At 38.3% G+C, this 18,428-nt stretch overlaps 1 protein-coding gene across 2 annotated transcripts; it reads right to left on the bottom strand.

The window, feature by feature from the left end:
* Positions 1 to 8,548: 8,548 nt before the first annotated feature.
* Positions 8,549 to 18,371, bottom strand: LOC127676139 (myoferlin-like). Of its 2 annotated transcripts, none has more exons than XM_052172110.1 (6): positions 18,245 to 18,371; positions 14,232 to 14,338; positions 12,025 to 12,217; positions 11,008 to 11,057; positions 10,048 to 10,108; positions 8,549 to 8,892 (listed from the first exon to the last, which is right to left on the bottom strand). In XM_052172110.1, exons 1-5 carry the CDS (start codon positions 18,356 to 18,358, stop codon positions 10,081 to 10,083), a joined length of 492 nt encoding a protein of 163 aa, XP_052028070.1. In that variant the 5' UTR covers positions 18,359 to 18,371; the 3' UTR covers positions 8,549 to 8,892; positions 10,048 to 10,080. The 2 variants fall into 2 exon arrangements, with proteins under 2 accessions (XP_052028070.1, XP_052028069.1); XM_052172109.1 differs by lacking the exon at positions 11,008 to 11,057 and adding an exon at positions 10,299 to 10,353.
* Between the last annotated feature and the right edge of the window lie 57 nt (positions 18,372 to 18,428).

The raw sequence follows: 18,428 nt of genomic DNA, 5'->3' as shown, positions 1-18,428 counted from the left end.
CTGTGGCACAGGATCGGCTCTCACATTTCGTGTTTTGAATATTGTATGACAAGAAAATTTTATTTTTTTGCCTAAATTGTTTGGAGATTTATAGACTTCTTGTATATTTATGGCCAGCATCTTTTTAAGGTGGAGAAGAATTTTTTTTTTAATGATTTTATTGATGACATTTTTCTAGTACTTTGAGCTGTGTTGGAGGATTGAGACATGGTATTGGAGACAGGGGGTAAGAGGAATGGGATGGGTCATTCTTGGATGGTGTGCCAGGAGAGAGCTAAGAACTGGTCTGAAAAAATGAACGTAATAAAAATGAAAATAAATAAATAAATAAATAAATAAGACTGAAAGATCTCCCATGTTCAAGAATATGTAAACTTAACATAACATGAGGACAATAAGCTAAAAGCAATCATCAGATTTAATACAAGTCCCCTCACATTTTCATCTTAATTTTTTGGCAGATACTTCAAGGACAGTACTTAATTTCGTATGGGGACAAAACCTCTAAGATATCTAAAACATTCTTGGACAATAATTGAATTCTTCGCAATAAGACCATCCTGTAAGTTTTCTTTTTTAAAAGATTTATTTATTTATTGTATGTAAATATCCTGTAGATGTCTTAAGAAATTTCAGAAGTCGTCAGATCTCATTTTAGATGGTTGTGAGCCACCATGTAGTTGCTGGGATTTGATCTGTATAGAGTAGTGGGGTGTTGTTAGATTTGAGGCATTTAGACCACACTTGGAGGCAGTCGGGTGTGGCATACTATGGTTAAATCAGTAATAGAATAGGTTGGAAGTGGTTGAGGGACAGATGAGAGCTGTTTAGGAAATGGAGAATTTGGACATTTGTTGACAAATTTGGACACACAACTGTTGGGGAGTGTCTGTGTAGGTGGGTCTCTCACAGCCTGACTGACAGAGCATGGAATACAAAGAATGGACTATACCCTTTGTTTTCATCACTCAGTCACAGTGTCAGATCTGAGTCATCTTGTTTTCCTGATCCCTGTCCACAGGCATCATCTCCAAGCAAGACCGTCCTGAGAAGGTCCCTCCCGTCCTGAATCTCCACATGCTGAAGGTGACCCTGGAACTGCCTTCTAACAAGTTCATGCTGCCAAAGCCTAGGAAGAAAGTGGACATCTCAAGTCTTCTGCTACCAACTTGATGGGCTGGTTCTTCTCTCCATCCTGACCCAGGTCTCCACAGCTAACACATTTGGAAATAAAGCACAGCACTTTCCCATTGTTCTGACACTGACAAATCTCAGTGGCTGAGACCTCTGGCTTTTGAAAGGGAGGTGATCAACATTTGTGTCCCAGGAGAGTCTCCCGGGATGGGCACCTCAGCTTCTGTTCAGTAGAGGAAGAGCATTAACAGGAAGGCAAAGCCTGTTCCCCATGACATACACAATCCCTTGTCTGAACAGTCTAGTGAAACCTGGAGAGCTCTGGTCATCCCCTGTGATGTCACCAGTGATGTCACAGCACCCACTGCTCTCAGGGCTTTCAATTAGTCCCTAGAGAGTTCACCCATATTTATGTCTGCAAGATGGAGGAGGTGTGTGCTTGAGAGTGAGAATGGTGAGCTTAGAGAAATGAGAGAGAGAACAAAGGAAGCTGGCTTTCCATCTCACTGTAAACCAGAAATGAAGATGTGGTCCTGGGAAAGGCACAGTGAGTCATGTAACAGTGAAGTGAAATTTCCTGTAGTAGGCACACTTGAACATGGCTTCCCAGTAGTTGGTAACAGGAAATGGTGCACCCATATATTATTTAGAAATAATATGTACTCAGCTACATCCTCATCTGACAGGAGGGACAGAGAACTCTTGACTAGTTTCAATAAGTAGCAGTAACCCTATTATTAAATTTACAAAGGTCTGTTTCATTTATTCTTTCCTTTTTATTGATTATTCTGTTTGTTTACATTTCACATATTATTCCCCTTCTAGGTTACCAATCAGGAAGCACCCATTTCACTCCCTCCTACCTTCCCATGGGTACTCTTCCACCTACGCACTCACCCACTCCATTTTTGCTATAGAAAACTGACAATTTGTTGTCTAATTCCCCAACCATGGTCAGCAGCAGCTGTGGATGGAAAATATTACAGTTAAATAGCTGACGTGGAAAACATTTTTAAAATAATTAATAGGAATTATAAATATAATACTTTCAGGTAAATTGAAGAAATATATAGAAAAAGGGTTAAAATAGATGAATTCAAAGGGAAATGATATAGTCAAAATGATAGTAGTAATAAATTCATGAATACTAACTGACAAAAGATGTAGAGAACTTTTCTGATAGAATTCCAGATGTTTGTGGGAGTGATTTCAAAAGAATGGAAGAAATATAAAGAAAGATATGTCAAACTGAGAATAGGATAGAAAATAATATAGATAAAATAGTACTAAGAGAAAATGTATCTATACTGACTGACAAGCAATGTAGACAACTTTTCTGATTGAATCAAAGATTTCATGGAAAAATATCTGATACAATTTAAGAAATATATAAGAAAAAATTTTACAGTGAAGAATTCGATAAAAATAATGTAAATTAAGGTGTATACATAGTTAGTATATCAAAACAAATTGAAACTACATGTAGTAAAATAATCAGATGAAATTGAAGATTTTCATGGAAAATTGTTTTGATAAAATTGAACAAATATATAGAAAAATGGGTTAATATTGAAACTTGGAATCCAAATTAAAGGAGATGTAAGTAGAAAACATTCCTAAACTAAATGAATACTCACACTGAAAATTTTGAATAAATAGAAAATTTACATGGAAAAACATTTTTGAAAAAAATGAAAGAAATATATAGAAAAAAGTTTGAAATTCAAATATTGGATGGAAAATAATTTCCCATAATAGAGTCTGTATTAATGCAAACTGACAAAGCTTGTAGAACAATTTTGAGATAAAATGGGAGATATCATTGAAAATATGTGATAAAATTGAAGAAGTATATAGAAAGAAATGTTAAAATTGAATATTTTGATGGAAATTGACACTTGTCAAATAGTATGCATTGAAAACCTTTACAAATTGAAAGAGTAAGTAGAAAATTTTCTGAAAAAAAACCTTTCATAGAAAGCCTTTTCAATGAAATTGGAGAAATATATAAATATATGTGTTAAAATTGAAGAATTTGATGAAAATAATACACATGAAATTATACACATAGATAACACATCAAATCTGACAAGCCATATTGAAAAATTCTAATCAAATTGATAGATTTCATGGAAAATATTTCTGATAAAATCGAAGAAATATATAGAAAAATATTTCAAATTGAGATTTGTCATTGAAATTAAAACACATTAAAAGAATGACAAAGAAAACATATCTAAAATTTGTGCACAGGCAAACTTTAGGAATAAATTGAAAAATAAAGTGTTAAAATTGAAGAATTTATTGGAAAATAATAATGGTAAAAAGATAAACAGAAAATGTATTTTACTAAATGATCAAGCACATACAAAAGATTTCTGATAAAAGTGATGATTCTCATGGAAAATATTTCTGATAAATTTTAAAGATATATAGAGAAAAATTGTTAAATTGAAATTTTTCATGGCAAACAATTCAGATGAAATTGTGTACATAAAAATATAAGAGTTAAAATTGAAGAATTAGTTGGAAAATCAAAATGGTAAAAGAGTTTACATAGAAAATATACCTATACAATTTGTCTAAGGACATAGAAAAAACTGATCAAATTGAAGATTTTGATAAAAAAGCGTAGACACGTGGAATACCCAAGACACAATTTACATAACAAATGATGCTCAAGACATAGGAAGAAGAAAGTACGGATCCTTGGGTCCTTTTTTGAAAGGGAAAAAAATACCCACAGAATGAGATACAGGGACAAAAGTTTGAGCAGAGTCTGAGGGAAAGACCATCCAGAGACTGCCCCGCCCAGGGATGCATCCCATATACAGTTACACAACCCAGACACTATTGTGGATGCCCACAAGTGCTGGGTGACAGGAACCGGATATAGCTGTCACCTGGAAGGCTCTGCTAGTGCATGACAAACACAGAGGGGGACACTCTCAGCCAGCCATTGCACTGAGCACAGGGTCCCCAATGGGGGAGCTAGAGAAAGGACCCAAGGAGCAGAAGGGGTTTGCAGCGCCACAGGAGGAACAACAATATGACTCACCCAGTACCCCCCAGAGCTCCCAGGGACAAAACCATCAACCAAAGAGTGCACAGGGAGTTAGTTACCCATGGCCCCAGACGCATCAGCAACAGAGGATGAACTTGTTAGATACCATATGGGGGAGAGGCCCCCGGTCCTGGAAAGACTTGATGCCTTAGTGTAGAGAAATGAAAGGCCAGGGAAGCGGGGGAGGGTTGATTGGGGAAGGAGAAATGGCTCATGGGATTTTTGGGGGAGGGGTGAACCAGGAAAGTGGACAACATTTGAAATGTAAATAAAAATATGCCAAATAAAAAATTTAAAAATTTTAAATTTTACCAGAAAAGTATTCCATGTTCTTCAACAATTAGTACAGGTATATTTTATTTTTGTAGTAAATTAATATAATAATTTATTATATTAGTATTAGTATATTAGTATAGGTATATTTAACCATTATTATTTTTCAGCATATTCTTCAATTTTGACATATTTTCTACATAACTTTCTTCAATTTTATCAATAATATTTCCATGTTAATCCTTAATTTTAACACTTTTCTATACTTCTTTATTTTTATCAGAAATAATTTACATCAAAACTTTCAGTTTTATCACCATATTTTTCTGTGTCCTTGGACATTTAGTAAAAGTAAATGTCCTATGTTTACATTTTTACCATTATTATTTTCTAACAAACTCTTCGATTTTAACACTTTCAATGTATTTCTTTAATTTTATTAGAAATATTGTCTAATTCTATCAGAAAATGTTTCCACTATCTTTTACAATATTTTAGATGTTTTTTATGTCTACAACTTTATCTGAATTATTTTCTATGAAAATATTCAATTTTACCACTTTTCTATATATATTTCTTCAAAAACATGACAAAATTTTCCATCAAAATCTTCATTTTTTATCAGAAAATGTATCTACTTAACTCTTTAACTAGTTTAGATGATTTCTATGTCTACCATTTAATTGTATTATTTCCTTGAATTCTATTTTAACTTTTTAATATAGTTTTATTTTTATCAGAAATATTTTCCATCACCACATTAAATTTTAATCCGAAAATTTTCTATGTTCTTGTTCACTTAGTATATATATTTCTATGTTAACCATTTTACCATTATTACTGTTCATCAAAATTTTCAATTTTAACACTTTTTCTTGGTATTTATTTAATTTTTGTATACCGTTCTTCAATTTTATCAATAATATTTTCTATGTAAATGAATTTTATCAGAAAATGTTTGTGCTTCCTTCTTCAATTATTTTAGAACTGTTTAATATGTCTACCCTTTATCAAAATAAAGGGTATTTATCAGAATATTATTATACATGAAAACCTTCAATTTGAACACATATTTACATATTTCTTCATTTTTTTCAGAAATATATTCGATGTAAACCTTTAATGTTATCAGACTATATTTTGACTCAATTCTTGAATTAGTTTAGGAATATTTTCTATGTCTACAATTTTATTTGTATTATTTTCCATGAAAATTTTCAATGTTAACACTCTTCTATGCTTCTTCAATTTTATCAAAAATATTTTCCATTAATATCTTTAATTATTCAGAAAAAAATTCTATGTCCTAGTCAATTAGTAAAGACATATTTTCTATGCTGTCTATTTTACCATTATTTAACAATGCATTCTAATCTTTTAACACTTTTTTCTCTATATTTCTTAGTTTCAGAAATAGTTTCCATGTAAATCTTCAATTTTAACACATTTTATAAATATTTCTTCAATTTTATTAGAAATTCATTCAATGTAACTCTTCAATCATAACAGTATGTTAGATGCAAAAGGTTTAAAAATATTCACCCAATATACTGTTTAATGCATATTAAAATTACGAGTGTATGTGTGTGTGTGTGTGTGTGTGTGTGTGTCTTTCATTCACAATTCCAAAACATTTGGGCAGGTCTAGAAAAGACATACACACTCACTGAAAACAGAACACCATCACATCATACAGCTATCTTATGTAAGTGTGTCAGGATGCTTGTCTGGACATGGTTCCTTTATAATCAAGTTTGCTCAATAAAATTAAATTTATGACTGGGTCTACTGAAGAATCCATTCTTGATATTAAAATGATTAATTTTGAGATTGTGATTAGAATTTTAACCATGAGGGGCAAAAATGTATTTTCCATGAGAATATGAAATTTGTAACTATATGGACACAGAGGGCTTTACAGCTATAACCTTCCCATGGAAAGAATGACTCTAGAGACCAGGCTAGACATCACTGACCATAGTCAGGCTTGGTGGTCTTTATCTCTCTCCAGAAAACAATCATCTCCAGGAAAATAGGATCTGCATGGAGTAATGGGGTATTTTTAGATTTGAGACATTTAGACCACACTTAGAGGCAGCCAGGTGGGGTACACTGTGGTTAATTCAGTTATAGAATAGGTTGGAAGTGGCTAAGGGGCAGAGAAGAGCTGTTTAGGAAATGGAGGATTTGGACATTTGTTGACAAATTTGGACACACAACTGTTGGGGAGTGTCTGGTGAGATGGGTCTCTCACAGCCTGAATTACAGAGCAGGGAATACAGAGATATATACTATACAATATACTATATACTATATACAAGATTACTCAGATCTGACACTCTGACGGAAGAGAACAAAACAGAATAATCTTGTTTTCCTGATCGCTGTCCGCAGCCATCATCTCCAAGCAGGACCGTCCTGAGAAGGTCCCTCCCGTCCTGAATCTCCACATGCTAAAGGTGACCCTGGAACTGCCTTCTAACAAGTTCATGCGGCCAAAGCCTAGGAAGAAAGTGGATATCTCAAGTCTTCTGCTACCAACTTGATGGACTGGCTCTTCTCTCCATCCTGACCCAGGTCTCCACAGCTAACACATTTGGAAATAAAGCACAGCACTTTCCCATTGTTCTGACACTGAGAAATCTCAGTGGCTGAGACCTCTGGCTTTTGAAAGGGAGGTGATCAACATTTGTGTCCCAGGAGAGTCTCCCGGCATGGGCACCTCAGCTTCTGTTCAGTAGAGGAACAGCATTAACAGGAAGAAAAAGCCTGTTCCCCATGACATAAACAATCCCTTGTCTGAACAGTCTAGTGAATCCAGGAGAGCTCTGGGCATCCCCTGTGAGGTCTCTAGTGATGTCACAACACCCACTGCTCTCAGGGCTTTCAATTAGTCCCTAGAGAGTTCACCCATATTTATGCCTGCAAGTTGGAGGAGGTGTGTACTTGAGAGTGAGAATGGGGAGCTTAGAGAAATGAGAGAGAGGACGAAGGAAGCTGTCTTTCCATCTCACTGTAAACCAGTGAGGAAGATGTGGTCCTGGGAAAGGCTCAGTGAGTCATGGAAAGGTGATGTGAAAATTCCTTGAGTAGGCATCTGTGAGCCTAGCTTCCCAGGAGTGGCAATTGTGCCACTGTGAAGTTAATGAACTTTCCTGCTTAATATAATTCCTGAATGGTGAGGATTCTACTACATTTGTTTGTCCATCCCCAAAGACAGGAGCTGGCTAGTCCAAAGCTAGTATACTGTGAATTTTTATATTTTTTATATTTTTGTTTTTTATTTTATTTTATATAGTTTTTTATATTTTCCTCTTACTGACCATGGTGGTGTAACCTGGGGACATAAGGAGACCATAAAGAATCAGGTAGGAAATATTTCTCAGTTTATCTTAGTTCACCATTTTACTCCCTGTTGGTTTTTCTAGGTCTAGTGGCTTTCAGACTATAGTAACACAGAGAAAAATATTCTTATGAGACCTTATAATCTCAGACCTCCTCTGACAACCTTATCCCAGAGAATGATGCCCTGAGCTTTCTGAAACAGCAGATTGGGTGTAAGACATATCTCTAATGCAGCCAGACAACTGTCAGAATCAGAGACTGGATACTTTTTCCAGCTGTGGGTTGTTTTTGACTTTCAGTTGGATACTAACAAAGGAAATAGAAAATTTGATATTCACAGAACCCAACTGATAATCAAAGAATTAGTTGCCTACAGACAGACAGACTGGTGTCAGCAGTGAACATTTGTGCTACCCTGTACTGGATGTCAAATTCATAAGATAGCTGAGCTGGGTCTTGGCCTTGTGATTTTCCTCTTGTGCCTGTTGAGTTCTGAGGATTTAGACATGCACTACCACAGGGAGCAACAGGCTGCCTTTCAACTTCCACATCTAATAACAGCTTACAGGAACAATCCTTCCCTGTTGTCTTCTTAAAGAAAAAAAAAGATGATTGAAAGTACATTGTGACATTTTCTAGAAAGAACAGGAACAAGGACTAATGTGTAGCCTATGCCATCGTAATTTTTCATTCCCTTTCAATCATTGGACAGAAATGATAATTAAAGCCACCTTGATGTGGTAAATATTATTTATTTATTTATTACCACACTTGAATCAAAAAGGTACCAATTTAGCACAAAGGACTTGGTATTTATAATAAGATTTAAATTATTGCAGTTGGACTGACTATTTTGTATAGTTCCTGTTAATAGCTGTGAGATATCATTTTCCATGTTCTACCTAGACTGCTCATACACCAGGCCAGTCCTCCTGGCCAATCCACCTGCCCCATGGCACAGTCTTCTTTCTTCATCTTCTCTCTCCTTCATGGTCTCAACCTCAGACTCCAAGCCTGGGAACTGAAGCACCATCTACTTTTCTTCTCCCCAGCATTAGGCTTTAGGTATCATTATTCTGTAATCATGGAAGGCAGGAAAGAAATGTTGTAATTATATTCCCAATATAACTGCAAAATGTAACTGGCTTTATGGCCATTTGTACAGAGTCTAGCATCTTGTATTAGAGCATATAAAGTTTACTGATAGTTTTTCTTTCAGGCAGAGCATTTTAAAGCTATGAAATAATAGTCCTTTTAGAGAGGGCCACATCAGGATATCTGGATTTCCTCTTTTGGTTGAACTAGGGTAACTACAATAATTTGGTTTAACTTAAGTTCAGTATTTGATCCAGATCCTTGATTGTCTAGTGTGCAGATCTGAGAAATGGCCAGTCAGGACATTTATTGATCATCTAAAATTAATTACCTCTCAATTCTTTCCTAATACCAATCACAGTCAAAGCAGGAAAGCTCTTCACCTCTCTTACAACCCTTTTTGTACTGTGACTAACCCTGCTTCCAAGTTGGTATTAGAAATTGATTCTTGCACAGGCACCTCTTCATTTTAAGCCCCAAGAAAAGCCATAGTGGTTGGAGGAACCCACTTAGTGTTTTATTTTTGCTTTTTACTGAACAGTCAAGGAATAGTCTGGAAGTGTTTCAGGAAAAACTTTCCAGCACTGAGCAGCTGCTCAAAGTAACTAAAAGAAGATTGAATGAAATCTCTTCCCACACATTGCATTCACACTGTTTGACTTTTTGTTTCTCATAGACATTTGATATATGGATTATGGTTTCTTCATGACATCATTCTACACTCTCATAAACTGACCTCTCAATAAACTTAGCAATGTCACTACAAGAATATGAATATCAACTTTACCATGGACTATTAATATTCCTGGGTTTTGGTCATATATTTATCACTATTTAATTTGTAACATCTTATGAGACTATATGGATTAGAAGATTCACCGCATAGCTCTAATGGAACTATAAATCAGATAAAGTTATCTCTAAAGGCATTGGTTCCTTGTCTTCTTTCTTAAGGGAATTCCTTGCAAACATGAATCAGATAACCGACAATGCTGTGCATAGTTTTGAGAGAATATTATAATCACAGTTATATTTAAAGGACTGAATTTTAATATTGTTGCTTTTCTTTAGAGCTTCCAGAAAATATTAAAATTTCAACAGAGGCATTTTTGCATCGATTAGCACATGGAAATTACCTTTCAAGACTTCAAGAAGTTTGACCTTGTTCTTCAATATGATGGTCTTCCCAATAGGAACCTAAAATACAGTTCCAGAAAAGAAACGATAGGAAATTAGGTAAAGATCAAGGTAATGTGAATTTTGACAGCACTGAACCTGTTTATTCAGCTCATTTTTCCTCATTTTCAACTAAAATAAAGAAGATCACCAATAACAAAGAAACATCTGTCCCTTATTTTGAAATTCAAAAGTAAATTCACAGTCTTACGTATAACATTGAGGTTCCAGTAGGTCTCCAGCATCACATCTTTGTAGAGATTCTTCTGGGAAGGATCAAGTAAATCCCAGAGGAGGAGGAGGAGGAGAAGAAGAAGTGGAGGAGGAAGAGGAGGAGGAGAAGTGAAGGAGGCAAATAGGAGAAGAAGATGAAAAAGAAGATGAAAAGGAAGACGGAGAAGAAGAAATAGAAGAAGAAGAAGAAGAAGAAGAAGAAGAAGAAGAAGAAGAAGAAGAAGAAAGAAGAAGAAGAAGAAGAAGAAGAAGAAGAAGGAGGAGGAGGAGGAGGAGGAGGAGGAGGAGGAGGAGGAGGAGGAGGAGGAGGAGGAGGAGGAGGCGGAGGAGGAGGAGGAGGAAGAGGAGGAGGAGGAAGAAGAAGAAGAAGAGGAAAAAAGAAGAAGAAGAGGAGGAGGAGGAAGAAGAAGAGTAGGAGGAGGAGGAAGAGGGAGGAGGAGGAGGAGGAGGAAGAAGAAGAAGAAGAGGAAGAAGAAGAGGAGGAGGAGGAAGAAGAAGAGGAGGATGAGGAGGAAGAGGAAGAGGAGGAGGAGGGAGGAGGAGGAGGAGGAGGAGGAGGAAGAAGAAGAAGAAGAAGAAGAAGAAGAAGAAGAAGAAGAAGAAGAAGAAGAAGAAGAAGAAGAAGAAGAAGAAGAAGATGAAGAAGAAGAAGAAGAAGAAGAAGAAGAAGAAGAGGTGTAACTCACTCGGATCTGAAAGGTATTTTAGGAAGTATCCTCTGCCTCTCTAGCATCACCTGAAGAAAACCATCAGTGGATTTATTCAGAAAGCTTTAATCAGAAAGCTCTAAGCAGCCTTCCGCAGCCATTTCGGGTGTGTTTGAATGTGCTCCTCAGGGTTATATGTCTGAAGCTTTATTTGTGCTGTTATTGCAGGAGTGGGTTAGTTAGCATATGAACAGGCATTGTGTGAGGGTAGGCCCAGTCCCAGGTGCATGGTGCTTACTCTCTCTTGTTCCTCTATTCCTCTCCAGTGATACAACACAATAAAAAAAAAAGTTCTTGTTAAGTTTAGGTCTCTACATCTTGTCTCATCCTGCTTCGAGAACCATAGAAAAAGAAACCATCTGTTCTTTCTAACTTCCCCGCCTGCGCTGTTCTGTTACAGCAGCACAGAAGGAACTAAGACACTACCCTAGATACTCAAAGGAGTCTGTTTTCTCTTCGTTCTTTCAGCCATGGAGGTGTGGGGTATTGCATCGACACTTATCCCGCACCTACTGTATACCTCACCTCTTCTGTCCTTCCTTGTGATCATCATCTTTAAATCCAACAACAGTTCTACCAACTGAGGACTGTGTTTTTCTCCCTTTTCCTGGTAGGGAAAATGGGCTGACAGGAATTGAAGAGCTTGCCCAAGGTCACACATGATTCAATATTTAAACCCAGGCTTTTCCCATTCACACTACAATAACATTTAAATTCTCTGTGTTGTGTTTTAGTATTCCATCATGCAAAATACTCTATGACAGCAGTGCAGACATGATGCTTTTCCTGCAGGTTCCTCTGGGACCCAACTTAAATTTTGGGTGACTTTTACCCCATACATCCTTCAGTAGCCTCCTCAGTCCAATAAGTCCTTGTTTTTATTTTTGATAAGATCCAATCCCAGTGGTAGATATCATACCAGAAGCCCCACCCACCACCTGCCCCACCCTTCGTGTTATCCGCAGAATCCTTCTGGAAACAGATGACAAGGTCTACCTCTTCAGTAAGCTGCATCAATTTGTCGAGCCACTCCTCGATCTCCAGCAAGGTGGATTTCACATCCGTGGCTTCAGATCTCATCCTCAGAGCTGCCTCATGCATCTGCGAGAGAAACCTGGACCGCAACTTTTGGATCTGAGTATCTAGAATTATGACGTTGGTTTTTCCTTCTGTGACATGCAAGGTGTATCTATAAGAAGAGAAGAGAAACAAAAGCTAAGAGTGACATTCTAGGCTTCAAAACTCGGTTCGCTTATTTTTGCCCACACGTTTAATGTATGTCTGCATGCCATTTCACGTAGATCGACATGTCTGTAATCTCCTGATTCTACAGGGGCTGCTTGCTTTAAACCGTAGTTGAGGATGTCTGTGGCATTGGCAGAACAGAAAAGGGAACACAAAAATTAAATCTGCAAAGTCTAAATGTTCCCAGCGCCATCATCTTCATCAGAAGGTTCTCCGAGAGTTCCAGAAGATAGGAAGGACGACATGTATAGGACAATGTCTATCCAAGTTAAGACTCCCCAAGAAAAACAGGATGTGGATTAGACCCCTGCCTGCTGAGCCTCCCTCTCACCGTGGCATAGGTGAGACCACAGGGCAAGTCTGTCACCAGTACCAGAAAATTCGACTCATATTGTCTCCACCTAGAATTTACCGTCACTTGCATGCCACCCAACTCCTTGTGTGAAGGATATTCTAGCATGGTTTTCCTCAAACATGGAATTTCCTGCTACACAACATTTAGAAAGCTTCTTTGAAGATAGTTTGCATTCTCACACCTGTGCTTTCTTTGGCAAATCCCACAGTTCACAGGCATTTTCCAAGTGAAAGCTGTAACTGCATGTTTTTGTTTGATTTCATTAACAACTGAGGCTACACGTGTATAAAGGTTTAAGATCCTGCAGTGGCTGCGCGTAAGGCAAAAATTTAAGGGAATGTTGTTGCGCTCAGAAGTCAACACTTGAGCCCTTTGAATGTGAGAAGCTGGCCGTGAGAGGGGCAGAAGTGATAAGTGGGTAAATCATTCTCCGCGTCACTGGGGCCTCCCTGCTTCCTTATCTGTAATTAAGAGGTCACTCCTTAGGATGCCTAAGTCTGTCAGTGGGAGCTTTGAATGCTCACAAAGCCAGTGACTCTTTGATTTTAGCTGTTCGTCAATGATGGGAATGAACCACTAGGAGGCGCAACTGGACAGGGGGGACTAAGGGCCTTACCCTAGAAGGGGAAATGTCTGCTTCCACAGAGCAGAGTACTCCATGCTCTTTTCTTTTTGACCTTCCTTGTCCAGTGCTTTATTATTAGGCAACATTTAAAATAAGGTTGGAATGAGTCACTTTCCCTTTTGATTTCTAAATGCCAACAGATCTGAGTTACTTCAAGTCACAGCTATGAAATGTCCTCTAGCAAGCCTGTGTCCTGGCTTTGTCTAACTTAGCTTGGAGTGTTTGTGTGTGTGTGTGTGTGTGTGTGTACGTGTGTGTGTGTGTGTATGTTAGTGTTGTTGTTGTTGTTGCTGTTGTTGCTGCTGTTGTTGTTGTTTCTTCTCTGTTTCTTAGTATATAATGAATTTGCATGTCTTCCTTATTTAGGGGCTGTTCTAACTATTTGCTACTCCTGTTTTAGTGTTAAGTATTTCATAAGGAGCGCAGAGTGCTTGAAACACTTAGTAACAACAACTACAGCACAAACAAGCTATTTCTAAAGACATGAATTAGGAACATTGTCCCAAGTAGTGGAAGCCATGATCCTATATCTCTGTGGAAGTAAGAAGTCCTTCTTCAGGAGGGTAGCTCAGGCTATCTCTCCTCCTTCTCTTCCATCCCCCACCCTTTGCCTCAGAATGCTGGACCAGATTCTCAGAATCCAGGCTGGGCCTCCCTGGGCTACTTTAGACTTGGCACCAAACTAGAGAATGGAGGTTTTCTGTGTGATTCAGAAACTTCTTCTGGGGTGGGGTGGGACTTTCAAGGAGCCCAAAACAATGCCCAAATGCATTTTTCTTTCTTCCTTCCTTCCCTCATTCCTTCCCTCCTTCCTTCCTTCCTTCCTTCCTTCCTTCCTTCCTTCCTTCCTTCCTTCCTTTCCTTTCATTTCATTTCCTTTCCTTTTCAGAGAAAAAACTTGACAAGATTCGAGAAGGACTTACAGTCTAAGAATTCAGCGCATGCTGGGATGAGGAGATAGGAGGCCGATTACTGTACCTCATGTCTTCTATGACTTCATCTATCAGCTTCAGCCACACCTCCGCCAACTGGTTTGCAGGAATTTTACCTTGGATCCCTGATTTTACAGCCTCTATATTTGATTGCTGAAGAATTAAGAAAGAGGAGAGAGAACTGATAACTCTGCCATTATACTCAAGAAAGTGTTATTTCCAAGGCAGAGTAGAGGGTGGGCATGGGGTCAGGGACATAAAAAGATTTAGTTACAGGAAGCCAGAGGGCTTTGTTTCTCACTCAGTGATATTTACCATAGATTTGTGCTATTTACCTTTATTCAAAATGCAATCGACACTGATAAGTTTAAGCGATAGCGAAAACCTTATTCTGTCTCTTGACCTTTGGAACTATATAAATATTTTATTTATTTATTATTTTTGTACTCCAAAAACAAACAGAAAGAAACCATCAGGAATAGGTGAGGGAACCCTCAAAAGGATATAAGTGGAAATACTATGGGCTCAGTTATATTTCAGATGGACAGCTGAACTAACCCATGTAACCTATGAAAATAGTATTTTAGCTATTTGTCCTTAGTTTCAGGGCAAAGGAAATCCAAAAGTATCAAACTTGAATCACTGTGAACTTGCTCACAGTGGTTGATGTGTGGAGTTTAAGTTTGAACAAATGAATGATTACAGTTTTCCACCAACTCCCTTGAGGAAGGAAAATGGAAACTAATAAAAAAATATTGTATTTTGGGCTGGAGAGATGGCTCAGCGGTTAAGAGCACTGACTGATCTTTCAGAGGTCCTGAGTTCAATTCCCAGCAACCACATGGTGGCTCACAGCCATCTGTAAGGGGATCTAATGCCCTCTTCTGGTATGTTTGAAGACATCGACAGTGTCTTCAAAAACATAAAATAAATAAATAAATCTAAAAAAGATACTGCATTTCAATTTCAACATTATTTATTTTTACAAATATTAATTTAAAATTTTTATAAATTAACATGTATAAATATTTAAATTTATTTTTTTTCGTTTTTTTATTTTATGGGCACAAGTATTTTGCCAACATGTGTGTCTGTGTGCCACACATATACCTGGTGCTTTTGGAAGCCAAAAAATGGGCAACAGATCCCTTGGAATGGGAGCTACAGGTGGTTGTGAGTTCTAGGAAGAGATCCCATGTCCTCTGGAAGGGCAGCAAACACTCTTAGTCACAGGACTATCTATCCGTTACCTCCATTCCATCTTTACTAATCAGGAAATCACACCGAAGTCCAGTCATCCTTCTGTATTAGTGCGCACACCCCCGACACGTGGAGGCCTTTTATTTGTAAGGATGTTTGGTCTGTGATGCTCCCTGAGGTTATCAGCCAAATGAAACCAAGCGATGGATTGAAGCTGTAGATTCCATTGAGCCTCCACACTCTGATCACTCGCTGCCTGCGAGGTTCTGTCTTCTGACCGCTGTCATCTCAGCTCTGCGGTTATCAGTGATTTCAAGTTCCCTCATGCAACCACATCCCTCACCATGGGCCGAAACCAGACTATGGCTTTGGAACTTTCTAAGGACCGGGCACATGCCTTGTTGCTATTCTTGAGGACATCAGCCAGGACATTCACATGTACCATGTTGGTGGTATAGAAAGATGGTTTTATATATCTATATCTATATTTACATCTACATCTACAACTACATCTACATCTATCTATCTATCTATCTATCTATATCTATATCTATCTATCTATCTATATCTATATTTATCTATGTATCTATCATTCTATCTATCTATCTATATATATATATATATACATATATATCTTTGATATAAAGCAGCCTGCATATCAAAAAGCAATATTTTTAGTTTGCTATAGAGTTTTTCATCAGATATTTTCTCATATATCTTGGTCTAACATTTATAAAATACTGTAAACTGAAACAATATTGTTATTAACTTATTTCAATCACATATTAATGAGGTTAATGTGATATTTCCATACATATGAGATGGATTGATTATGTCCAAACACTCCTTCCCCACCCACCCATTTGCACTCTAAATTAATATTAATGCTGGGTGGGATTTATAGAAATAACTTAGTATCTTACATTAAGTAGAAGTGTCTCAAACGTGTCCCTTTCTTCTCACTCTTGTATCCTACCAGTGTCAAGAAGACAATCTTGTCTGTTCTTAAGCAGGTCTACCAGAGAAACGCCTCCCAACCTCCTCCAGGCTTCAGAGAAGGAGTGTTCCCCCAGTCTGAAACAAGAGCAGAGACTGGCGGGCCTTCCCATAGCAGGAATTATCTCTGTAATAGAGCAAAGTCATACAAATTGCAAACCAGGCTATTGGAACAAGGTGCCCTTTATATGCAAATCACGTTGACACCAGTTCCCTTTCCTCTGCCCTGTGGCATCCTCCCTTCCTTCTCAGTCAGAAAGCAAGCACTCACTTAAACCTAAGATAGACTTCCTTGTGGTGGGTGTGGCTGTACAACTGGAATTCTGGTGAATGGAAAGTGAGCAGAAATCTGGGTTTTTCCTAAAGAGAGACTCTTGTCACCTTCTCGGTTTTTTTCCTCCTCTTAGGCTGGAGGGTGGGTGTCCTGGTGAGGCTGTGTCTATGGGATGGACGGAGGTAACTCCTTCGTAAAGGGTAGAATGGCCAGGGGGAAAGCACAGGCACGGGTACCATTTCCCTCCGTTGTTGGTAATCTGCTCTACTGTTGACCACTGTGTGTTGGAGACCTGGTACTACAGTTGCCCAGGGTGTGTATTACCCCATGCTTACCTTACTGTCTGCTATTGGACATGGAAATGCTGGACAGATAACTCACCAGCCATTCTGCCATGACTAGGAGAGTATTCACTGCGTCCAGGCGGTGACTAATAACCTCCCAGTAGGAATTCAGGGTGACGATGGGCTTTGTGTGGGCCCAAGGTAAGTAGTAATAGTAGTTCCCTGATATGGTGAGTCAGGAGTCAGAAAACAGGGATGCTTGAAGTGGACAACATATTTGTTACATAGTTGTGCTTATGGAGCTACTCATTAATGAATGGCCTGGAGAATGGTCTTGGCTAAAGTTTGTTTGTTGTTTGGGGAGCTGGAGATTAAACCCAAGGCCTCATACAAGCTATGACAGTTCTCTACTGCTGAGCCTCACCCAGGGAACTATTCTGACTCATCAGTTTTAATCAGGCAAGCAACAGAGGAATAGATGGTCCATTCATCTGTTTAGCAAATTGTTCTAAAACGCCAGCAAACCGAGGGCAACCGGCTCAGGATCTGTTTGTGGCTCAGGACCATACAGCTGAACACGGGTGACGGTTACATCATATGGCGTGGAAGAGCAGAGAGCACTAGGGATAAGACTCACTGTCTCTCCATGGAAACTCTTGTTTTACATCATTGCTTTAGCTGGAAGAGCAACCCCACCCCATCCCCTGTTCTTTGCAAACCTTGGCTGCTGGCACGGGCTTGGCATTACTCAATAGACTTTCTGCAATTAAGACTATAAACACTTCACACTTACTAGGGCTTTTTATGTTTTAAGTCAGCATGGACAAAATAATTTAGGTAAAAATATAGCAATTCTGTTGGACTGTTTATGTGCATAGAGCCGGATACATACACACACAATTAAAAAGAAAAAAAAATTTTCTAAAAGAGAACTAGGTGATAGAACTGGGTAATTACTAGTAAGAAACAAAAGCCTGGCTTTTCCAGTGTCTGAGCCTGAGTGCGACCATTGTTAACTGTGGAATCGAAAAGGGATTTGCACTTGGTGGGGTACAGCTGCTTGAGGGAGTGTGGTATTTACTGGGGTCATCACCTTGGGATTTCATGAACTCTGGTGTCCAGCCTGGGACACTGGCCCATGGGTGTAACGACTCTTGTGGGTACCTAACGTCCAATGCTCTTTCTTACATTATCTAATGAGATGCTGGGGATAATAGCCATCAGAGCTAAATACAGCGTGTGCCTCTTGTGCTGAGATGGACCCTCTGTAAGCACGAACAGGAGAGAACTTCACACCACTCTTACCATCAAACACTGCGCGGCTGTATTGAGTTGTTGATGCCAAAGGGTTACAGGTTGCATCAAACTTGTTGCCATAGTTCCCGTTGCTGACTTCGAACTGAATGGCCTCACCGACATCTTGCAACATGATGGCTGAATGGAAGATGACAGACAGACTGTACTTCTGCCTTCGATGGTATTTCTAAAC

The sequence above is a fragment of the Apodemus sylvaticus genome, unplaced genomic scaffold (genome assembly GCF_947179515.1).
Source record: "Apodemus sylvaticus unplaced genomic scaffold, mApoSyl1.1 scaffold_66, whole genome shotgun sequence".
NCBI lineage: Eukaryota > Metazoa > Chordata > Mammalia > Rodentia > Muridae > Apodemus > Apodemus sylvaticus.
Note: the sequence above shows the minus strand (reverse complement) of the source record. Positions and strands in the feature narration are given on the sequence as shown.